General features: G+C 48.9%; 10 protein-coding genes across 10 annotated transcripts, besides 1 other annotated feature; 4 read left to right on the forward strand and 6 right to left on the reverse strand.

The window, feature by feature from the left end:
* Window positions 1–152: 152 nt before the first annotated feature.
* FPSE_05013 (uncharacterized protein) lies at window positions 153–5,526 on the reverse strand (the record flags this gene model as incomplete). The annotated part of the gene is made up of 2 exons (XM_009258131.1): window positions 153–2,447; window positions 2,494–5,526. 2 exons carry the CDS (start codon window positions 5,524–5,526, stop codon window positions 153–155), a joined length of 5,328 nt encoding a protein of 1,775 aa, XP_009256406.1.
* Window positions 5,527–6,532: 1,006 nt separating this feature from the next.
* FPSE_05014 (uncharacterized protein) lies at window positions 6,533–8,091 on the forward strand (the record flags this gene model as incomplete). Its single annotated transcript, XM_009258132.1, has 4 exons — window positions 6,533–6,647; window positions 6,697–6,773; window positions 6,845–7,932; window positions 7,986–8,091. The coding sequence occupies 4 exons, from the start codon at window positions 6,533–6,535 to the stop codon at window positions 8,089–8,091; spliced, it is 1,386 nt and encodes a 461-aa protein (XP_009256407.1).
* Window positions 8,092–8,850: 759 nt separating this feature from the next.
* Window positions 8,851–9,595, forward strand: FPSE_05015 (uncharacterized protein; the record flags this gene model as incomplete). Its single annotated transcript, XM_009258133.1, has 2 exons — window positions 8,851–8,921; window positions 8,977–9,595. 2 exons carry the CDS (start codon window positions 8,851–8,853, stop codon window positions 9,593–9,595), a joined length of 690 nt encoding a protein of 229 aa, XP_009256408.1.
* Window positions 9,488–9,598: a repeat region.
* Window positions 9,599–9,753: 155 nt separating this feature from the next.
* Window positions 9,754–10,299, reverse strand: FPSE_05016 (uncharacterized protein; the record flags this gene model as incomplete). Its single annotated transcript, XM_009258134.1, has 2 exons — window positions 9,754–10,169; window positions 10,227–10,299. 2 exons carry the CDS (start codon window positions 10,297–10,299, stop codon window positions 9,754–9,756), a joined length of 489 nt encoding a protein of 162 aa, XP_009256409.1.
* A 349-nt stretch (window positions 10,300–10,648) lies between these two features.
* On the reverse strand, window positions 10,649–11,341 carry FPSE_05017 (uncharacterized protein; the record flags this gene model as incomplete). Its single annotated transcript, XM_009258135.1, has 1 exon — window positions 10,649–11,341. One exon carries the CDS (start codon window positions 11,339–11,341, stop codon window positions 10,649–10,651), a length of 693 nt encoding a protein of 230 aa, XP_009256410.1.
* A 694-nt stretch (window positions 11,342–12,035) lies between these two features.
* On the forward strand, window positions 12,036–14,159 carry FPSE_05018 (uncharacterized protein; the record flags this gene model as incomplete). The annotated part of the gene is made up of 1 exon (XM_009258136.1): window positions 12,036–14,159. One exon carries the CDS (start codon window positions 12,036–12,038, stop codon window positions 14,157–14,159), a length of 2,124 nt encoding a protein of 707 aa, XP_009256411.1.
* Window positions 14,160–14,352: 193 nt separating this feature from the next.
* FPSE_05019 (uncharacterized protein) lies at window positions 14,353–15,010 on the reverse strand (the record flags this gene model as incomplete). Its single annotated transcript, XM_009258137.1, has 3 exons — window positions 14,353–14,511; window positions 14,574–14,750; window positions 14,816–15,010. 3 exons carry the CDS (start codon window positions 15,008–15,010, stop codon window positions 14,353–14,355), a joined length of 531 nt encoding a protein of 176 aa, XP_009256412.1.
* Window positions 15,011–15,879: 869 nt separating this feature from the next.
* On the forward strand, window positions 15,880–17,687 carry FPSE_05020 (uncharacterized protein; the record flags this gene model as incomplete). Its single annotated transcript, XM_009258138.1, has 6 exons — window positions 15,880–16,164; window positions 16,212–16,504; window positions 16,559–16,790; window positions 16,839–16,900; window positions 16,949–17,360; window positions 17,604–17,687. 6 exons carry the CDS (start codon window positions 15,880–15,882, stop codon window positions 17,685–17,687), a joined length of 1,368 nt encoding a protein of 455 aa, XP_009256413.1.
* A 1,145-nt stretch (window positions 17,688–18,832) lies between these two features.
* FPSE_05021 (uncharacterized protein) lies at window positions 18,833–19,849 on the reverse strand (the record flags this gene model as incomplete). Its single annotated transcript, XM_009258139.1, has 4 exons — window positions 18,833–18,863; window positions 18,917–19,148; window positions 19,201–19,610; window positions 19,662–19,849. The coding sequence occupies 4 exons, from the start codon at window positions 19,847–19,849 to the stop codon at window positions 18,833–18,835; spliced, it is 861 nt and encodes a 286-aa protein (XP_009256414.1).
* Window positions 19,850–20,993: 1,144 nt separating this feature from the next.
* Window positions 20,994–22,376, reverse strand: FPSE_05022 (uncharacterized protein; the record flags this gene model as incomplete). The annotated part of the gene is made up of 4 exons (XM_009258140.1): window positions 20,994–21,057; window positions 21,335–21,848; window positions 21,943–22,034; window positions 22,066–22,376. 4 exons carry the CDS (start codon window positions 22,374–22,376, stop codon window positions 20,994–20,996), a joined length of 981 nt encoding a protein of 326 aa, XP_009256415.1.
* Between the last annotated feature and the right edge of the window lie 85 nt (window positions 22,377–22,461).

Genomic DNA, 22,461 nt, shown 5'->3' on the forward strand with positions numbered 1-22,461 from the left:
CTATAGTTATGCATCGCTGAGAGACGTTATGTGATAGCATCCCGGCCAGATAACTCTGTACAGGAAGGTATTATATATAGTACAAGCAAAACCCAAATCAAATCTCCAAACACCCCATAAACAATGCTTTCAGTCGCTAAGTCATGCATGCCTCAAAGTCTTCCTCTTCGTTCAGCTTCGAAGAGTTCTCTCTTCATATCCATCAACATATCCTCCAATCGGTATACTTCGTCACGAGATAGTGCTGCCCCCTGTAGTTGCTTCAGTCCGCCACGCAAGGTCTCCATGATCAACTCCGACTTGACATCAGTCGAGACTTCCTCCTCTGTTTCGTCTTGCTCAGCTGCTGCGTCTTGGGCCTCTTCCACAGAGCCCTCGCGGTCCTCTGTAGCAGGCTCTTCCATGGCCGCTGCCTCATCGACTGACATAACTTCCATAGAGTCTTCAACAAGTGCATCAGGAATTTTGACATCCAGATCCTGACTCTGAGAGGCTGCCATGGACTCTGTCACGAGTTGTGACATCAATTCCTCATCCGTGTCTCCGCCATCCCGTCCATCGTTAGGGCTTGACGTCTGTAGCGCTTGGGACGCGGACAATCGTTTTGTTTTCGTGGTTGGTGACGCCTGAGCCTTTTGATTTCGCAGTTCCTTGGCTTTCAGTCCTGCGTTTCGTCTTGATGAGCGTCGTACGGTTGGTATAGGCGAGTTTGGTTCCTGAGACGTTGGCTGATTGTCCTCAGGCTTTTCTCCTCCTGTCAGATTGGTAGACCGTCTCCTTTTGCTGCGAGTCTCAACGGAATGATCAGTTCGATTCCTCTTCCTCTTGCTTCTTCGGATATTTGTAGACGGGAGTTCGGAGTTCTCTGAACCTGCATCTACAGGTGTAGAAGGAACAACGTCGGCTGGCGAGGGTTGTTTGGTGATCACCTGTTCTTCTCCAAACGAAGTGTTGCCCTGAACCTCTGCCGGAGACACACGCTTTTTATTGTTATTCTTCTTATTCTCGGGAGAAACAGAGACAGATTCGAACTGTTCGCGGTCATGGTGCGGCCTTGATTCAAACTCCACTACGAACCGCATGAAGCTGCTCTCGTCTCCTTCACTGAGCGCAAAAGAGGATTCATGGTTCTGGCTGGGCGCCTGCTTCTGGTCAACTGAGGGTGCTGCGTTGTTTTTCACACCGATAGGGCTTGTTTGGGCATCCACAAACTCATCGTCTCCAGATTTTGGTGTTTCTTGAAGGTGCTCTGGCTGTTGGGGGCTTTCCACTTGGTTGTGGATGGGCGATTTGTTTTTGTCTTCTTCCGCCTCTTCCATATTCTGCGTCAGGGGTACGTCCGGTAACACGCTCTCGTCTTCCATCTCTCCTTGGCCTGCAAGACTAGAGGGTATAGTTTCATGCTTCTTTGAAGATCCTGACTTTCTTCCGCGTCGCTTAGAGCGCTTGTTCTTAGCCGATGAGTTGCTCTTCGTCGGGGTTTCTGCTTCTGGTCGAGTTTCCACGGCCTGCAGGTCAATGGCAGGCGATCCTGGTGGTGACGAAAATTGCCAACTCTCCATCGAGTCCCTAGCTTTCGATCGAGTTTGTATTTCCGATAATAGAGGGTTGCGTCTCGGCTCCGGAGGTGACGAAGGGGGGTCGTTGATGCCCTCAATGTGCAGAGCTAGACCCCGTCGAGGAGTTGGTGTTGAAGTAATGAACTCTTCGTATGATGCTTTTCGTTCAGGGGTAGTCTCGAGATTTCTAGGTTTCTGAGCCTCGGAATCATTGGGTTTCTCCTCAGTAGCAGCCTGCGATCTTGGCCGGGGACTGGATCGAATGTCAGAATAGAGGCCTGCATTCTCCTCTTGCCGTTGGCGAACTTCCATCTGTCTCTCTGTGAGATGCTGAGACTCTCCAACTAGTGGTGATGAAACAATTGGAGCAAATTGAATCTGAGAGTCGTCATGGCGGAGACGAGGGGTGGTTGTTCGTTTGGATGATCTTGTCTTCACCGACTCAGGAGTAGCATCTCTGCGGCGCTTTCGTGTCAGTGGACCTCTCATGCTCATTGGTGTCATAGACGGTGCTGGTGAAACTGCTTTCTCGACATCTGGTCCGGTAGACTTGGCCGAAGAGAGCGCCATGAAACTCAGGTCGTCTTGCGAGTCCACGAACGACTGAACCTGAGCTCCAAAGTCACCAATGGACTCTTCCATGCCAGGGTAGAGAACATCAACGGTCGGACGAAGAGAGGCTATGATTGACTTGAGACTCTCAGAGCAGTCCAGGCTCTCCTCATCCTTCACCAAGGCGTTCCACGTCTCCGCCATCTTGTTCACGATGTGGCGATGTTTACTCCTGAAAGCAGCAGAAATCAGTGGCTCAATTGTGTCAAGATCCTTCTTTTCCAGTCGGCCAAGCGTCAAAAATTGAGCGCAGATGTTGTCCCAGAGAGATCGTAGCTATAAGTAATTAGTAGCTGTAAAGTAATGTCACCATGAGACTTACTGGTTCAGAAACAGGAGAGCCACTGCGCAAACCTTTGTGCGCTTTTTCATCCTGAATCCAATGAGAAATCCCTAGTTGGAGCTTCGGTAGAGTTTTGATGCCGTTCTGTGAAAAGGCAGTGGCGGTAAATGTGTCGAGGGCCTTGAAATAAGCCACCATTTTCTCGTCTACACCCTCAGTCTCGTTGTCATAAAAGAATTTCATGCTTTGGTTTTGCAGCTGGTAAAGATATTGGAATGGGTCGAATGAGGATGATCGTGATGCAGTTGGAGGAGCACCCCAAAGTCGTCGTCTAGCAGCCTCGACAGCCTGGCGATCACGGGGCAACTTTGCAGCGGCGAATAACGCGATTGCTACTGACAAAGCCGTTCCATTTGATCTGTCAGACTCTTCGAAGAAGTTGTCAGTAACAATCTTTGCCAGTGGCTCAACAAGACCAAGTGCTCGGCCAGCATCTCCACACTCTTGAACAATGTGATTCGATAGAAGGTTGAAAAGGGAGAACCACCGTTCTTCTGGAAGACTGGGGTGCGAAACAAGTCCTCGTTCCAGGAGGGAGACGATTTCTCGGTATTCGGGTCCGAGTAGCTTGTCGCTGCTAGGCGGGTGGGAGCTCGATGGGACTGTGTTTTGATCCAAAATGGAGCCGATGTTCTGAGCGGCGAGAATCCAGGGGCCGTAAGGCGAAAGAACGTCCCGCGGCAGAAGGCGAAGCATTTCCCGCGCAAGTTCGATACGAGTTCTAGTAGGCTTGTCATGGAAGAATGGCGCAAAAATAGACAGGAAGCACTCGGCAAGGTTATCGTCGTCGGCTACTCCTTGAGGCTTGGAGCTGAGCATCGAGAAGAGATGCAGTAGTGGAGTTTGAACGACGCCGTTTGACATGTCGGTTCGGTCGAGCCGGGTTGAGGGTGTCGCAGCAGGCTCAAACGTATTAGTAGTCGACATGGATAGTTTCTTTTCCGTGAAGGAAAGCAGGCCAAGACTGCGAACGAGGACTTCGACATAGTGCTGGACGCTGGAAAGGAATTTTGTGCCAGACTCGGATTCCTCGGGTATTCCCTTGGTCCAGATGTCGGACAGCAAATCGAAAGAATGGGCTATGAAACGAGCGGTCTCATCTGCCACCTTGATATCCTTTGCCGAGGCGACAGCAATGGAGCCGACGAAGGCTTGCCAAAGCCTGTAGGTCAAACTTTCGGGATTGGCTAAATCGGTGAATTTTCTCTTCAAAATTGGACTAACGAGACCAAATACTCTCTCCGAGTTGCGGCGAGTCCACCTTGGATCGATCGAGGGCAGCTCTTCGGGGCTTATTAGGGCAGTGTCTCTGATGCGATCATCTTTCCAACCTCTTGGGGTAGAGACATCCAACAGTCCGGCCACGATGCGCGACGCTTGGGTTACTGAATCCGCGAGCGGCTCACTTGCACCATCGAGATTAAGGAGTTGTCCCATAAGAGGTTGAAGGACAAGATCCCAAGCTGAGTCAGTCCATGACATATCGTTATTAGGCCGGAAGGCGTAGTAGTAGAGGTTACAGACACCGCCCAAGACTGTTCTTCGCAGCTTCAATGCCTCTTCCGATTGCTTTGAGGTGATTTTGCGGCGCAATTGACTTGTCAATGGCTGTCCGAGGGGACCCAAAGATTTGGCCCCCATTTTATTGTTAGTGATGGACAGATAGACATATCTGTTCCATGCGTAGTTAGCCTCCTGCTTGGTGTGTAAATCGGCCGCGTTGAAGGAGTCCTGTGCAAGCTTGAACCACGGTCCAAAGTGCACCCATCGGCTGATAGGACATTGTAGATAAAACGTCACAACACTCCATATCTGCGGGACTATAGATGCGGTTTCCTTTTCCTTGAACATCTCCTCAAGCTTGCGGATGTAGAACTGAATATATGTTGTCTTGCCGTCCGGTGATTGAAGAATCTCTGTCACTTTGCGCATCACATTCTTCTCGTTTCGTAGCGCAAAACCAGCTTCTGTTCCCAGGCTGATGGCTTGAGCTCTAATGTCTCGAACTGTGCTGAGCATGTCTGTAAACATATCCTTCAGCCAGTCTGTGTAAACGGCCATGTGGACTCTAGATTGTTTTATGAGTCTTTTGTATATCTGAATGCGACCCATAATGATACTCTTTCCAGTCAAGTGGTTTTCGATATTGTGCAAGGACGTGATTAACCGGCCAACTCGATCAGAAGACATGACTTTGGAAGAGAAGGACTGGAAAGCAGCTACTTGCATAAGATGGCGTGCCAGATCTTTCGGTAGGGCTGGGTCAGAAAAACATCGAATGCAGTGGTCGATTATGAAGACACCAAAGTCGGAGGTAAGAGTCGATGCGATGGCGGGAAAATGCAAAAAGGTCGTTAAAAGGTTGAGGGCATGGTTGACGAGAGAAGAGTCAGCCGTTCCTTTTTCGTTCTTTGCTCTAACGTCGCGCTCGATAAAAGACATGAACAGGCTCATCTTCCCTTGCAGAGCAACTCTGTCGGGCAAGTTGTTGGATGCCTTGAGCGCACGAGAGAGCATCATATAAGCGTCGAGTCGTGAGTCTCGGTCGGGACCAGCGAGCTGTTTTATAGTCGAGTCCAACATTTCGGCGATACTAGCTTGATGCGAAAGACCGTTGGGCTGACCATTAAGAGAGGATGCCAGAGGATTCGGGGACGGCGACGGCTTGAGGATACCCTTGATGGGTCTCGAAGAGGCGGCAGAAGGTGTGGTGATGGGCGATGACTTGAAGAATCTCGATGCTTCGAGATCAGGGGGATCTTTGTATTCGGTATGGCTTGACCATTCGACCTTCTTCCTTGACCGTCTCGAAGTCGAACCCGAGGGGGTTGCCCCGGTCGACGTAGGGGTATTAGCACCTGGCGGTGTCTGAAGGCTCAGTCTCGGGTCGAATGGGTGATTGGCTGAGGCCTTCATAGGATCGGTCTTGTCTATGATGGACTCTCGAGGAGGAGTTGGAGGTCGGGCTGGAAGTTCTTCGAGGGAGGTGGAGGCCTGGGCTGAAGATGCCATGGCTGCCAGGCAGCTTCGGCGATCTATACAGCAGTAGTTTGGCCGAAGAACCGCGAAAAACGCATATGACTGTTTATTAGCGGCGACTAAACAAACGAAACGAAACAATTGTATATAGACGCTCGACAATCTCAATGGATTGAAAAGAGCTGGAAGAAAAGAGAGCGTATGTTTTTATTAGCTGGTAGTATGCGCAGCTTTGAGGTCCGAGTTAGCAGTAGCTAGAATCCATAATGAGGAAGTACATGAATATGGGTAAGGTCAAGTATGGAAATGCTTGACAGGTCCGCGCTTCTGTTCTCCGGGCCAACGCGCGAGACGAACGCGATTTAGCACGTTAAAAAGCGCGATTCAATTAAAACTTTAGTAACTACAGGGGTCCGTGGCTTAGTAGGGGCCCAAATTAAGGCAGTACGTACCTAATATCTACAGCACTCCGTACTTCCAAGTTGTCAGTGACTATCAGAAACATGCTGAGAGCATAAGAGGCGGAATTATTAGGCCAGTTTATGAGACTGTAGAATTGGAAACAATCAATTGACATAATTCTATAATACAAAGTTTAGATCTGTTACTCTTAGGTACTGTATCTGTATCTGAGATTTTAGGTAAGCGAGACCACATTTGTACCCGCTACAGATCCAGCACGGGCGCTATCGTGGCAATTGTAGGTACCTGGAACTCTGGTACTTCGAATTGGAGAGGACAGAATGGCAGTCGATATTGTCTGTCTACACCTTCCATTTTTGACGTTCAGCTGCCTGTAAAGAGGGAACAAGTGATGGTGTATATATCTTAAAATGAATAGAGGTAGGCTCTTTACATCCCAGACCTGTTTCTTACCTGTACTCGACTGTCCCAAGTCTCCAACTAGCGATACCTGCCGACCTCCTACCGCTTGTTAGTGGCTCAAGTGAAATTCATGCCATCCATCCTCTCCCCGCTCATCTCAAAACCACACTTAAACAACATCATTCAGGAGCGTATACGCTGTACAACATTAACAATGGCCACTCTTCCACCTACTGGCCTGCCCACAGGGACAGACAAGCTCGAATACATTAAAGAACTGATCAATGACCTCAGCGAAGATCTCAATCAGGAGCTATATCTCCCAGATGGTGTGTACCTCGAAAGAAACAGATGAAACCCTGCTAATGACATTGTTAGATCGCGCTGCAGTTTTGGACCAACTAAAAATACTTACTCGAGACCCTACCAACGCTGATCCCCTCTACACAGAAGAGGTCCGTAAACCCCCCTGTCCTCCCCGCAGAGGACTGAATGTGGTCTTGCCATATCGCTGACCATTGAACAGGGCGTTTCTACGCTCCTTCGACATGCTTATGACAAGCCATCTACTAAGAGCGCTGATGCCGCAAGGCGAGTGCTGGCCAATGCTATGGTGCTCAAGCCCGTCACACGGGATATATTTGTCAACAAGGGCTTTGCTCCTAATGCCTGCCAGGGGCTCAATGGCGGTAGTTTTGACGACGAGTTCCTCAACTCTCGCATCTTGTTCCTCTCTACTTACGGCACCAAAGTTGATTTGAAGAAACTCATCGACGATGAGAAATTGGCGGATCGCATCTCTGAGAACCTTGCTCGGCATACAAAGGAGTCAAAGGCCAAAAGTGACCCAATGCAAGACATGGCACTGGTTGAAAGCGCCAAGCTCTTGTTCAATGTCACCTATTACTGTCCCGACAAATCGTCTTCATTCACTTCAGCGATACCACACTTGGTAGCTTTGCTTCTCAAGCAAGACATTTCACAGACAAAGCCGCTTGACCCACCTGTCGGATTCATAGTCAACGCCCTTGCCAACCTTGACGTGGGATCGTCAGATTGTCAAAAGTCCATCCACCCAGAGGGAGATCCCGAAAAGGTGGTATCTCGACTGATCAGTATCCTGGATGCCGCAATGAAGAATGTTCCTGATGATCAACTCGACGCCACTGTTTCACCACTGCTCGGTGTCATAAGCAGTATATACAAGCATGCCCCTGACTCTAGTAAGAAGTATATACAAGCGAAGCTTCTACCCACTGAGGAGGACCGGAAAGAAGTCCTTGGTAAGGGAGATGCATTGTCTGCCAAGCTACTTCAAAACTTCAACAATCCTTTGGCTCCGTCCGTCGGAACTGTCATCCAGCACCTCCTTTACGACCTCTCAGAAAATGACGCCAACAAGTTTGTGGAGAATGTCGGCTATGGCTTTGCATCAGGGTTCCTTTTCCAAAACAACATACCTATCCCTCCTTCAGCTTCAGATCCTGGTTCACAGAAACCAGTCAATCCTGTCACTGGTCAGCACGTTGATGCAGAGAAACCCGTCGACGAGCCTGAAATGACAGAAGAGGAAAAGGAACGAGAAGCTGAAAGACTCTTTGTGTTGTTTGAAAGGTATGACTACAACCGAAGTGGCGTCTTTGTGAAAGTGACTAACCGATTCGCAGATTGAAAAACACAGGCGTTGTCGATATTCAGAATCCGGTGGAGGCTGCCATGAGGGAGGGGCGTTACAGGGAACTCAAAGACGATGAAGTAGAGGAAATCGAATGAGTTGCTTAAAGACTAATTCTTTCTTTCATGAACTATCTAATGAGGCTGAAAACGCATCTTGTCTCATTAGTTCATGGTAAATAAATCAACTGAACCCTGTAGATTGATGAGAACAAAGAGAATCGTTAGTGTCTGATGAACTAGTATGCTTTTTGTGGCTGTCTTCAACAACAAACCTGGTTTAATATGAATCATGGCATTGATTTATGATAAGGCAAGCAGGCAGATTCTGTTCACTGCCTCTGGAAAATAAATACCTTTAGAGCCACCTCAATCACCAAGCTCTTTCTAGTATATCGCACATCAGCTCAGTCCATCTTAACACAAGCGGCAGGTCTACCTGTGACCTCCTCTGCCATTTACTGCCTTCACTCTATTGTTTTACACCACACAATCACTCTTCTAGGCTCACACTTTGCCCTGCTTTAACATCAACAAGCAGTTGCCATCTGCAAAACACTTGATTTCATTCTCTGCCTTCCACACACAACAACATTCTGTATCTCCTTCATCCTTGCGTTCGCGCATCAAGATCAAAGCAAAGGCGTTTATTCGTACTCAAATATATGTCAGTGATCAAGACGAATTTAATTCCCTGATTTTAGAGAGCTAACGATCGTTAGGTTCAAGGCTTGCTGTACGATACCAGCAACGACCTGTTTGTTATCACAAGCGCGTCCTCACAATTAAACCCCGACATCAAAGCAAGCTCATTTCACCTGTCTTCTCCCCCTGTCCTCGCCTTTGCCATTCTGCAAGATGCCTGTTCCTAAGGGTACACCCACCGTTTTCTATGCTCGCGATAAGTCGCCATTGGGAGAATCCGACGAGTGGGTACTGATACTTTCCTCAAAGATGCACTTTGCTAATCTTCAAAATCATTAGTCCTCATGAGAGCATCGAGAACGATGAGCCTCTCGTGAACATTGAATCCGACATCGTGGGATACGAGAGAAACAGCGAGGAGTCTAGGACCCCTTCGCTTGACGATGATATAGAGAACATCGCGCCTGCAGAACAGTCCCCTTCGCCGGAAGAGGAGGTTCATGTTGAGCCCCCGAAGAGAAAGGCCGGCCGTCCGCCCAAGCGCCGTCGTCGCACTGAGGCAGAGGGCGATGTGCCTTCTCGAAGCTCACAGAGAGTCGCCTTCGTTGCTCCTTCACACAACGACGAGGATTCCAAGCCGGCAAAGGCTCCGGCGAAGCGAGGCCCTGGACGCCCTCCCAAGAAAAAGAGAGCCGTGACTGTTCAGGTTCCGGGAGTCAGCAGTCCCACAAAGAGAAGATCCGGTCGTGTTCCTGCTGAGACCAAGACGACTAATGCCGAGCCTGAGATAGAATGGGAGGTTGAAAATATTCTGGATTCCGGTGTTGATAGGCCCACCGGCGTGCATCTTTACTTGGTCAAATGGAAGGGGTTCTCCAACAAGGAGAACACATGGGAGCCCAGGGTGAACTTGAGCAAGTGCCACAAGCTTCTTCGGGAGTTTGAAATGAAGCACTAAGGTGGGAGGGAGTCTATTTGGGGTGGGTGAATGATTGCATTTGAGGGTATTGTGAGCCGGAATAGCGGTACGAATGTGCAAACTAGCATCAAGTTCGTATTATTCTCAGTAGCGCATCGGCATGTTATTTCAGACTTTTACCCCTCTTTCTCATATTCCTATAGAGTCGAAAATAAGGCTGAGAAGCCAGCAGCAGCTCCAGTCAAGGGAATCAAGCTTCGCACCAGATTCAAAAATCCCCATCGTCCGATCAACTTGGCCACATCCTCCGACGAAGCCTCCAAAGTCCCGGCTACCGCCTTCAACAAGAGCTCGTTTGTCGAACTCATAAAGAGAACCGTGAATGGAATGATAGAGACTGTCGAAACTGCGCCAACCACCAAGCCCTTCCAGGGACGACCTTGTTGCTGGGCTGTGTATGCGGCGTAGAGATAGACTGCAGTTGTTGTTACGGCGAACTTGGGCATGAGGGCGAAACCGCGGCTAAAGAGTTGGTGCCATACGATTGTGCTGGATGGCGCTGAGAGTTGGAGAGCGCCCGGAACGCCGGCGAGGGAGAGCGAAGCTATGAAACCTGTTGATTGTTGTGAGCATGGGTATGTATGAGATGAGATTTAGGTATGTGTCTCACCTGAAGCCCAAGCTGAGCCTGCAATACCTGTGGCCGAGGCCAGAAGAGACGGGAGAGGGATTGACACTGGCATTATGGTGTTTGGGAGTTTTTGAAACTAATGAATTCGTATATATGTTCACTTTGTGAGCTGGTCTACTAGAGAATCAAATAATCACAACACAGGATGGTTGAACCTTTATATATAATGACGACTATATGGAAGTATGAGTGCTTGAAAAAATAGATCTCCCTAGAGCCTATAGCCTCTTGTTCGAATTATTGTTTCATTATAGCCAGATCAAAAAGTGGAACTCATCCGGACTGGAAACTATCACGGACTTCTAAAATGTCCGGTCATGGCCGATCAACTCATTAACATCCGATCGGTTCAAGGCCGATTGGCCAATATGGGTATTATATAGCCCTTTTCGGTCGTCGACTCACAGCGAGTTACCATCTTTTCCCTTGCGCGCAAAAAAACCATGCAGGATAATTCCCTCGGAGAAGCCCTTTCCATCAGTTTCTGTCCATGACGAGGCAAACTCCATCCCACACTTCTTGAGGACATTTTGACTGGCAGCGTGATCACCTACTGTGACGGCTGAGATACACTCGTCTTGGACCTCACTGTCGCCTAGAGTGGTGTTCTTATCCACCGAGATTTCAACCTCAGTCCTTGGCAACGACCACCAGTGGTCAAGGTAGCCTTTGACGAACTCGGAAGCGTAACCTTTGCCCCAATGCGCCTTTAGGAATTGATATCCTATAGCCGGCCAGCCAAGTTCAGCCGACCACACGCAAGAACCTCCTAGTCCAACGAACTCGCCAGTCTCGGTGAGGGAGATGAGCCAGTCGTAGCCTTTGACATCGTTTGGAGGTAGACGGCGATCGAGACTCTTTTGCGTTTCTTCCATCTCTATATCAGGGCGACCTTGTGTTGACCAGATCATGCCGTCGGGTTCTGTACGAACAGCACGGACATGCTTAAAGTCATCCTGTGTCATGGGCCGCATTGTCAACCGTTTTGTCTGAAACGGCTTTCGTTCGCTATTAGGAGGAAGAGGATAGACGGGGAGTGTCGTCTTGACTTTGACATAGTCAAGAGGCGGCTTTTCGACAGGATCCATTGCCATTGCTGTTATAGGGTAATATGAGCGCGAGATGCAAAATGCGTGAAAGTGATTGATTGAGGTTGTTTATGAATAAGAGAGGACCAATGCTTCATCCATCTTTTATACTAGTGTATCTCCGAAATCGTCTATACGAAAGAAGGCAGTGAGTCACGGACCTGCTTTTACTCTATGAGTCGGATGAATACATACTAGGTAAGCATTTACGAAGCTTAGAAACGTTACTACAAAAGTTCCATCAAGTACCCTACAGTTCTGGCATTGAATTTCGTAAACGAACGATAACTAACAAATCTTTTAGTGAGCCAGAGACCCTTGAAAAAAACAAAAATGATTAAATGAGGCTAGCTTCAGCCCTAGGAGTGAATCCTTCACATGCCTGATAATTGATAGGCACAAGACAAAGGCACAGCCAGGTAACGACAGATACGACCCGAGTAAGATCGATTTGGGCGCAAAGTCAACCCCCAAAAATCGGGACGTCACTACCTAATAAATTGACATGGGGGTGGGGCTGTTTTCCTGCACTTCATTTCGTTGAAGACAGTCTTTATTAAACTCTATGAGTCCCAACGGCGAGATCATCTCATCCAATATTGTCAAAGAGAGTTGACTCTTTTCAAAAACCGTTTAACGTTAGAAAGCTTACCTAGTTACCTTACTGGCTGTGCCGCTCACATCAGCCCAGCTGCTCAAAATGAGTACCCGCGAAGGCCGGACGGCCAAAGTACTCAGTTGCTCCAATTGTCGCACGCGCAAAATAAAATGCGACAAGATACAACCGTTCTGCGGTCAATGTTCTCGATTTGGGCTCGACTGTGTATTTCCTTCGAGAAAACCAACTAGGCGTGCGCCAAGACCGCGTCAAAGTGAACTCCTCGATAGGATCAGCCGTCTTGAAAACATCGTCAATCAGGCTGACCCCGCCAAGCTGAAGCAGTTGGATGAGGAGGATATCAGTTCACAACCTGAGATAACGTCCCTGACTGCCACTTTGAACGATCGATGTGATGAGTCTCAGGCTGCGGCAGCGCAAGCTGCCAACGCAGAAGTTAGTGAGCAGTATCTCAGTTCAGGTTTCTGGGTACACTTGTGTGCTGAGGTTGAGGGCATCCGACATGCGTTGAACCAGCCATCTGAGGAGGATGACGACGATGAAGAGGGCGAGAGCCCAGAGTCCATGGATATGCACTCATCAGCTCCATCTGGCTACTTGCTTGGAAACTCCGACTACAGCTCGCGACAACCATTGGTACATCCTCATCCGAATATGATGATACGGCTCTGGACAATTTACTCGCGCAACGTCGACCCTCTCATGAAGATCCTGCACCGTCCAACCATGAGCAGACATTTTCAAGCATACGTAGAGTCGCCAACGACGCATCGGTTCACCCCGGAGATTAACGCCGTCATGTTTGCTATATACTTCTGCGCGGCTGCTTGCCTAACACCAGAAACATGTTTCAAGCAACTAGGAGAGAGCAAGGAGGTTATCACAAAACGATACCGCGTGACTGTGGAACGAGCGCTTGCTGAGGCAGATTACCTCAGTACCACCAAGCTCGAAACTCTACAAGCCCTAACACTTTACACTAGTATGATGCGTGTGCATCTACACGACCGGACATCATGGGTTCTCACATCACTCGTTGTCCGGATCGCTCAGGGTCTAAACCTCCACCGGGACGGTGACGGTCACCGCTTCACACCGTTTGTGGCGGAAATGAGAAGGCGTTTGTGGCATTTCATCGTTGTTGTCGATATCCGCGGCTCCGAAGACAGAGGCTCGGAATCAACGCTTGGTCGATCAAGTTGGGATACCGCAGAACCTACGCCGATCGACGATGCCGACTTTGGCCCTGACTCACCAGGGCCTCTAATCCCCAAGGCGACGCCTGCCGACAACGTTGTCTGCATGTGTACAGCCATGTGTTCGGGCATCTTTGGCTTCATGTCGCACCCACAATACAGTGCAAAAGGCGAACCTGAGCACTTTTTGTATACAGAAGATCAGCTCATATCTCACATACGTCGATTGGAAAACACCTTCATCCATACTGCCCGACCATCTCATCTTCCTTCTCTTTACGCATCCGAGATCGCCCGTATTGTTATTCTCAAACTTTGGTTGAATATACAGTATCCGTTCAATGGAGGACCGGCCCCCGACCGACCTCGTGTATCGAAAGAAACTATGCTACGTACGGCGATATCTATTATCGAGCTGCGTGAACGTATGACAAAGAGCCAATGGGAGGACCGCTATGCTTGGTGGTCAGACACATATGTGCAGTGGCATCCTTTGGCAGTTGCGTTGGCTGAACTTTGCGTGCAAACTGAAGGGGAGTTGGTGGAAAAGGCCTGGGTCGTTGTCGAAAGGACCTTTCCTTCATCACGGGAACACATCGCCGACACAGCCAAAGGTTCACTTTGGCGGCCTATCAAGAAGTTATTGAAGAAAGCAAGAGCCGCGAGAACTGAAGCGCTGCTGAAGCGAATGGATCTGAACCGCAGCTTGAACCTGGACCCAGTGTCTTTCATGCCCTCAGCCATGGATATGCCTCAACAGCTACAGTTCAATCCGACGCAACAGATGACAGACATCCCAGTGTCTGGACCAGGCCTGACGCAACAGTACGACACAAGCAGTATGAATCCCTCAATACTGTTCGACCCACCAGAAGTGTTGAATCTCGACTTTGGAATGGGATTGGAGCAAGGCGTGCCTATGGAGTGGTCATACTGGACAGAGTTTTTCAACGATACACAAATGGAGACATCTCCAGGAGGAGGCAGCGGGACAGGCGAATCGTCGTAACAGTTCACAATCGGTAGTCATTGCTAGTTTTTTTTTATAAACCCAATCAATTGTGCATCACACCGGCCAGCATCTTGTATGCTCAGAATTTTTTGGTTCATTCATTGCCCATTTTATTGAGCAAAGTCAGTTGATATTTCCATGATCCCGTGTAACACCCGCAGAGCCTAACCATCCTCTAAACCGAAATCATTTAAGCGAAAGTGGAAGGTCGCTTGGCGCTGAACAACTTCTGGGTGTTCTCCTTGGTGATACGGTGGGGGAGGGGGAAGCTCAGGTTCTTCTGGGTGAGCTGGCGGATGTAAGGTCGCTTGATGTCCTCAGTCTTCTCGATCTCGACGACGCGGAGGACCTGGGTAGTCATGTTAGTAAGTGCGACGCGGGATGTGCGGCTGCGATGTGAGTTCGACGTACGTGGATGGACCTGAAGCGGGCACGGTGGCGGGCGGCCATGTCGGAGTAGAGGGACTCGACGGCATCTGTTCGGGACAGCTCACGGTACTCCTTGTACATGTTGTGTGTACCGGAACGAGAGTCGTATCGGATCCAGATACCGAAGTTCTTGACCTTGAGGGGGTGCTTCTCGTGGAGCTGCAATATCTAAGTTAGCCTGGTCCGCTGGTTTCGTCGAGTTGGGAAATTTTGCTGTTACGTACCACCTTGACGCTGACGATCTCACCAGTGGCCTTCTTGACCTTCTTGAGACCGCGCAAGAAGTACCAGTATCGGGACTTAGCGACCGTCTCGTTAGGGGCGAAGATGGTCATGCGGTAGAGGGCGGGTGTAGGGTCAGCCTCGGTGGGCAAGTGGCGCCCGATGACCTCGTATTCCTGAAGACGGCCTGAATGCATGGTCAGTATCTGATGTTCCTGATGTTAATTGATATGATGTCGCGAGCCGGAGGATAAATGTCGAATTTCGAAAGAGTGCTGTGTGTGGGTAGGTCGATATCTTAATGCCGAAATTTGAAACTAAGTTTCCGTGCCAAAATTTCGCTGGACCCCGCTTCAACAAGCAATCGAAAGCCAGGCGAGCGAATATCGAGGTTGTTGTAGTCCCTGAGGATCATGATCCTTCGTCCTCGCTCCCCTCCTAGTCGAGTTGAAGAAATATCGAAATTGGTTTTTTTCCCGTCGTCTTTATCCTCCGGCGGGCGACATCATCGAGCGCATAAAACAGAAATTTGCTTACCCATCTGTAATTCTGGTTAGTGATTTCCCTTGTTATGAGTCTGTATTGTCGACTTACTGTGACGTTGGTCAATTCCGACTGCGAAGGTTAGTGAAGATGACCGAAGTTGAAAGATCCCAAGCGATAAATTTTTGTGCGAAGGTGAGAGGGCAAGAGACTGGGTCGTAGCTGCCTTTGGAGGGTTAGGGCCCCAGGGGCAACAGCGATTGGTCGTCGATTTGGTCGGGCAGGTGGGACCTGGCGCGCATCACGTGCGTCTGCTGCAAGAGGCAAGAGGTTGCCAAGGCAGGTGGGTCTCAATTGTGATAGAAAGACGTGAGTGAAGGTGACTTCAACGATAGAATGAGGCTGGTATCGACTTGATTTACTACAATTTTCGCATTCTACCAGCACATCTCAGAAACAGATGTTGCGTTGAACCACTGCAGTGACTACACGCTATTCTCTCGGATTTTTGTGTCTATACTTAAAATTAATTGCGGCTGAAGCTCTCACCTAAAGACGCAGCGCGTGTCTAATACCAATAACCATGAACACTACTTTCCAACAGTTCGCCGAGGCGCATTCACTACGCAATGGATACAAACTTGCACAAACTCTCTCGCCTGTTCCTCCGGCAGATGACCCCCAGAGACTGATGGCTGTATGGCGTAGCACGAATTCTCACAGTGTCAAAGGCGACATCAAACACTTTATCAAGTCGAGCACAGCTCATAAACGGAAACTGGATCATGATGAGACAACGGGTTGGGTTGAGGTATACACTTCATACTGGAAAGCTGTTTCTGAGATCCTAGCGGGTGAAAGCGGAAAGGTAAGAAACTAAGCCTATCGTTAGAGCCCTGCTAATTCAGAACGTAGTCTTCATGGACGAAAGTGTACGAGGCATGGAAGGAACTGACCTCAGTACTCATCCGTGGATACAACTCGCACGGGTTCGAAGCATGGACTATCCCATCTCTCTACATGGTGGGCAAGTACCTGCGGTTATTTGCGATTAAATCCGACGAGGAGCGTCGAGCCAAAGCATTTGATACTGGCCCTGGAGCTTCATTGATATCGGACGACTTTGACCCTGAAACAGACAAACAGCTTCAACTGAGGGACTGCGAAGGACACCTCAAGCGTATTTTCTCTCTATGTTTGAACGATAGGTATGTTTCTTATACTTGAGTGAATGCACTATGGCTGATTACAATTACAATCAGAGCACCACTCGAAGAATCACGAAAATGGGGAATCTACTTTGTCATCAATCTGCTCTTCAAGACGTACTTCAAGTTGAACTCAGCCTCCTTGTCAAGAACCATTCTCAAGACGCTAGCTGTTTACAATGACAAAGGAGACATGCCACCACTTGAGATGTTCCCCAAATCTCAGAGAGTGACCTTTAAGTTCTACGAGGGTGTTTTACTTTTCCTGGAGGAGAACTACATCAAGGTCAGCATATCCTTGCTCATAGGCGGACAACTCTGATATTATTTCCAGGCTGAATCCCACCTTAATGAAGCATGGCAATTATGCCATAAGGACGCTTACCCGCAATCTGAGTGAGTACAGGCCACTGCGTTCAGCGACATTTACTGACTTGGTCATAGACGAATCCTTACCTACCTCATTCCCTGCCGTCTTCTCACCAGCCACGTCCTTCCCACCAAAGCCCTCCTTGAGAACTACCCGCGACTACAGGACCTCTTTCTCCCTCTGGCTACCTGTATCAAGACTGGCAACCTACAGGCCTTTGATCAGGCACTACAGCGTGGGGAAGCCGAGTTTGTTAAGCGACGTATTTACCTGACCCTCGAGAGAGGCCGAGATATTGCCTTGCGTAACCTGCTACGTAAGGTCTTCATTGCTGGTGGGTTTGATGAAGCAAAAGAGGCAGACGCAACCCCGGTTCGTCGTACCAGAATTCCTGTAGCCGAGTTTCAGGCTGCCATTAGTATGGGCAGTGGTCATTTGGTTGATCCGGATGAGGTCGAGTGCATGCTGGCCAACATGATTTACAAGGTAAGTTACCATGTCCTTCTTTGCTTGACCAGGCGATGGCTGCCTCTTAAAGCCGGTGTTGTTTCTGGTTGAAAATACGAAAGTGGTTGCTTGAGTATCCGCGTGGCAGTCATTTGACTATATACTCGTCACCAAAATGCTGCCTTAATTGATTGCCTGCCTGGGGCATTCACTATGTTTACTCACACTCCCCTCCATTACAGCCTTAAAAACATATGAGTCACTAACATGCATTCTTCTTAGGATCTTATGAAAGGCTATATCGCACGGGAACGAGGCATCGTGGTGCTATCTAAAAAGGGAGCTTTCCCCGGGACAGGACTGTGAGGTGAGGCTATCGAGGAAATTATTGGGTGAGAGACATGAGCAGACAAGCGTGGAAGCTTAGCATTTCTCTAGATTTGCCATCACTACTATGAAAACACCCTAGTAGACGGCGGATAGATATCACAATCGTCAGGATGATGTCTGCGTCAACAAATCACGAACCAGTTCCCACGATATCTATTGCATTTGCTTCTTCGGCCGAAGCTCGTAATTGAGTCGACCTGACCTCCTTACCTCTTGATGTTATCTTTGCGCCATATTCACGGCCAAGCACAGCAGCGTGCACCACCCTTGCATCTTGCGGTTTCGCGCTGCACCTCATGCCTCTCTGCCCCCAACTGTTGATACATTACAAACAAGCCTGTACTTGCAGGTATATGTTTACTTTTGATGGCGTTTTACGATCCTTAGGCTGGTTTTTCTGTCGAATCCGAAGCCACGTCAATATCCCCGCAGTGCACGCTTGTGGTCTGCATGGCTCGCTTGCCTTCACTCACATGTTTTAGATCGTACCTTATCCCCCAACGTGAATCACTACCGGGGATGTCTTCCGTTGCAAGTAGCCTAGTGACACATGCTCCACAATGTGATTGGGCGCGCTGGATAAACCTTGTTAGATGTTGAGTTGAGTTTATCGTCTATTGGGAACTTTTGGTTGTCACTCAAATTACGATACCGGGCAAGGCGTGGTTTCAAGACGTGAAGTTTATTTGAAAGCTCGCTCTTTTTGCAATAGCTCGTCCAAAAGAGCGTCGTGAATAATAATACAGTTTTTCATCCGTCCATCACAGACGACAACCTTGGTATCCTTAATCCAAAAATCATCGTGAAAAATCCCAACCAACCCAACTGGCTCGCTTTGAGCGAGATCGTGTACCCGAAAACCCCGTGCATCAAGAAAAGGAGCCCTCTGGGGGCTGGTAAGAAGGGTATTTGTACAAAAAGAAATTTCCACGCCAGATTACGGCCATTGAAACGCCGTAAATAAGCAAGCAGCACCAAAACTCCAAACGCAGGTATTCTCTTTAGTTTTGTGGTATTGGCCAATTCCGTGAAGCCAGGACCTTGTATCGGGAAAATCATGTTTCATTAAAGTCAAAAAGAAAAGAGAAAGGAAAGAAGACCACATATTGAGGGTATCGGTATTAGGAGTGGCGGTTCGAGCGAGGAGTGTTTCTATGATGTATTAGTTTAAATGATCAAGGCTCGATAATAAGGCCGAAACTCACTGTGCAGTCGAGATGTCGTCGACATGGTTGCAGAGAGCAACAAAAAGATCAAAGAAAAGTTGAGTGCCGCCGTTGTACATCTCGAGTTGCATAGTTCCACTTCTCTTGAAGGTGCTGCGAGAGCGAATGATGAGAGCGAGGTAGTGAGCTCTGAGTTTAGAGTCTGTGTCAGGAGTGTTGGCATAGGCATATCTGGCTGATGCCAGAATAGTGCTGCACTGGATTCCAGATTCTATGTATACTTGTAAGTGAGAGAATGCAAACGTGAGGAGAAGAAAACATACGGAGTCCTTGTTTTCGCAGCGATATCTTCTTGAGCTCATCGAGGCCGTATTTCTCGGCTGCACAATAGATGACGGTATCCTTGAGAAGATCGCCATCGATACCACGATGATAAACAGTGCTCTCAACAGCAGCACGCTGTTCTTCACTCGCTGTCTCGAGTTCATAAGAGTTTCGACGCTTGTTGTGAACGAGGCGAGGTGTGTAGTCGCCCTTGTACAAGAACTCAAGAACAGAACTGAAGATCTCTGGCTCTTCATCGGGAAGCGAGATGCGTTTGCTGGCGGCGTCCATGTATCCATTTCGTAGAGCGTGGTTGAAGAAAGGGCTGTTGGAAAGAACATCTTCGTGGGCAGCAAAGAGACGTTGTTCGCTACCGACGACAAGAGTGACAATAGGAGAAGCCATGTTGCTAATGTTTGTAAGAAATTGTTATGCGGATGGACGATAGCGATAAACTTACTCTCCCATCGTAGTATCACCGCTGGTGCTGGTCATGGAAGTCATAGTTGGTCGACGTGAGTGGCGAGACTCATGTTTTCGCTTGGAAATACCACTATCTTTGCTAAATGAAGCACTGGACTTGCTTGCCTTGTGGCCTTTTGAGAAGCTTTTGGTTGAGCTCTCGTGTCGTCTGGAAGTGGAAAACATGTTGATGGGCTGTGAAGAGAATTTCGAATAAATTCGAATTTTTGTATTATTAAAACGATAGGATTGTCCGTTGCTTTTATACTTGCTGGCCGATAATGTGGTGGGTGGCAGAGCAGGCAGAGATGGAACGAGGCAACAATGAAAAGAATGAGGCAGACGATGATGATGAAAACGCCGGAAGAAGATCACCTCCGATAAAGATTGAAACCTACCTTAGGTTCAAATAGTGATTTTTTTTTTTTTTACAAAGCGATCACTCTTCTGATTCGTCTCAGGATACGAGGAAAAGGCTACGGAATGGGAGAAAAGACAGCATCTTTATAACCTGCGAGGCTTGCCCCGTGCGACCATGGGCTGCCTGACGTAGAGGTACCCCCGCTGATAGATCATCCCTAATCATCCATTGCATGAAGGCGAGTCAGCCCTTGTTTGGTCTTGGTGATAAGTCGTAGCCCGACGCGCATGCCGGTGGGTGCCCATACGCGTAGGGGTGTCGCGATATTGGCACGCATGCACGTGATCCTTAACTAGGCATCTTAATTGACTCCAGGCGTCTGGCGTTGGAACTTTACAGGGGATGTCCAGGGATCGGATGGGGGATGGGAGTCACAAAGAAAAGGGGCTGGGACAAAAAGAAGCAAAGCATGGACTGAATAAGTAAGGGGGCCCTGTTAGCGAGTTTGACTTATGCCTCTTTAACTGAAGCTTCAACGCCTTTGTACACGGTACGTAACGAATTACAGCGGGCGAAGGGTGTCATGGTCCGCCAGTTCGCCTCTGCAATTAGCAACTGTGGGGCTCTCAAGGCAGAAGCCTTCAAGCTTATGGGACTGCATGATAACGCATGCTCGATGATGGAGCTGCAAGGCTCTCGAAAAATGGCCGAGCCTCGTCATTCTTTGCATCATTCGAATCGCAAGCTTTAGTAGATTCAATTGGCTTCAATTGAGACTCGTATCAAGATGAGTCAATAATGTATGGCTGCCGAAGCTTTCAGCCATCTATCTAATCCTCACGACTTCACATCATGGCTTCTCGCCTCCGAGCGCACTCTCAACCGCAAACAACTTTTTGCTCTTTAACCCCATGCTGTTTTAATTGATAGTGGGCCATTTAGCCTTGTTCCATGGTCCGTGGGTATGATTTAGCAAGGGGCACCAAGGTAAGGTACCTGGCATAGCTCTCCCAACACCTCCACTCGGTACAGTCTGCTGGGTTTTAGTGACCCTTTAGTTCAAGTTTAGGATGAGATTTGAGGGCATCGACGGTGACATTACCCGTTATACGGGATCGGTTCCTTAAGCGTGACGGCATATGGCAAGCCACACACACTGTACATCCCTGTGTATCCACGACTGCAGATGACCGACATGTCCCGAATTCACGCCAGAAGAACTTGAGACGACGTTACTCGCCCCTCCGACTGATCAGTTTCAAGCCAATTCCTTCCTTATCTGTACTATTCGAAGCTTTCCCCTTTCTCACCTCTCATGCCGGCGTGCCTGTGTAACAGCCGTGACGATGGAGTGCGCAAGTGCTTGTTTGCCCGCTACTCTCACCATGGCTTCATTGTGCAGTGCCCCGCGTACCTTGTGTCGCTCCACCGGAAGTCCGACCCGTTGGCATTGCTGGAACAGCTCCTCAGCGTGATTGGCAGGCACAAGCTCATCCTTTCCAGCTTCCACGATGAATATGCCGGGCGGCGTCTCCGGAAACCTCTTGGCTATCATGCCGAGGTTGGCCCAGCTGTCCAGGTGGTTTCGGAGAAATGGCCAAAGATATTGGTAGGGGAGCCAGGTTTGTGGATATAACGCTTGAAGCATAGCTCGAACGTTTGTAAATGGCGTTTCGAGTATGAGACCACCTATTGTTAGATCGCGAGGGAATTCGCCTTTGGCAGCTAGGTTGGTCGCAAAACCACAGCCAATGCTCTGCCCCCAGAGGAGTACTGTTGGCTTTTCTCCGTCGCCTTTATCCGACTTGCTCTCGTGTAATCGAGCTATCCATTGTAGCGCTGCCTGTGAATCCAGGTTTATTCCTGGTTCTGAAGGTCGATCATGGGACGTCCAGAAGCCTCGGTAACTCAAGCAAACCATGGTGTAATGGATTGACGGCTCGCTCTCGTGAGCTCGACGCATTATCCAAGAAAGATCTGGCAATCTGGGTGGTAGCGACGATGCATTTCCTGGGGTTCTTGGTAAGCTACCATAACATACACGATCAATGATATTGGCCAACCTTGAAAGTAGAGAACATAAATGGGAGGCTTGGTCTTGGCAGGACTTGGTTCAGGTACTGACGGCACATCTGCTACACACAAGGCAATCTCAGTGCCATCCAGTGACCTGATTCTCTCTTCCCTCCACTTTAGACGTCCACAGTCACGGGAAACCTCATTAATGGTCATACTCCGCGCATTGGGCGGTAAGAATGGATTGTAGATAATGGTATTCTGGAACAAGACCATCATTGCACACTTCCAGCACCACAATCCTACGAACAGGCCAGTGAACAGCAGCGGCGGCATGAGAAAAGGCGCAACATGCAAGGGTCGTATGCAGCCTGGCGAGGGCCTCAAGAATGCAAGTCTCCCTGCGTTGGAGCGGATGTGC

This window comes from Fusarium pseudograminearum, chromosome 1 (genome assembly GCF_000303195.2).
Source record: "Fusarium pseudograminearum CS3096 chromosome 1, whole genome shotgun sequence".
In the NCBI taxonomy this organism is placed as follows: domain Eukaryota; kingdom Fungi; phylum Ascomycota; class Sordariomycetes; order Hypocreales; family Nectriaceae; genus Fusarium; species Fusarium pseudograminearum.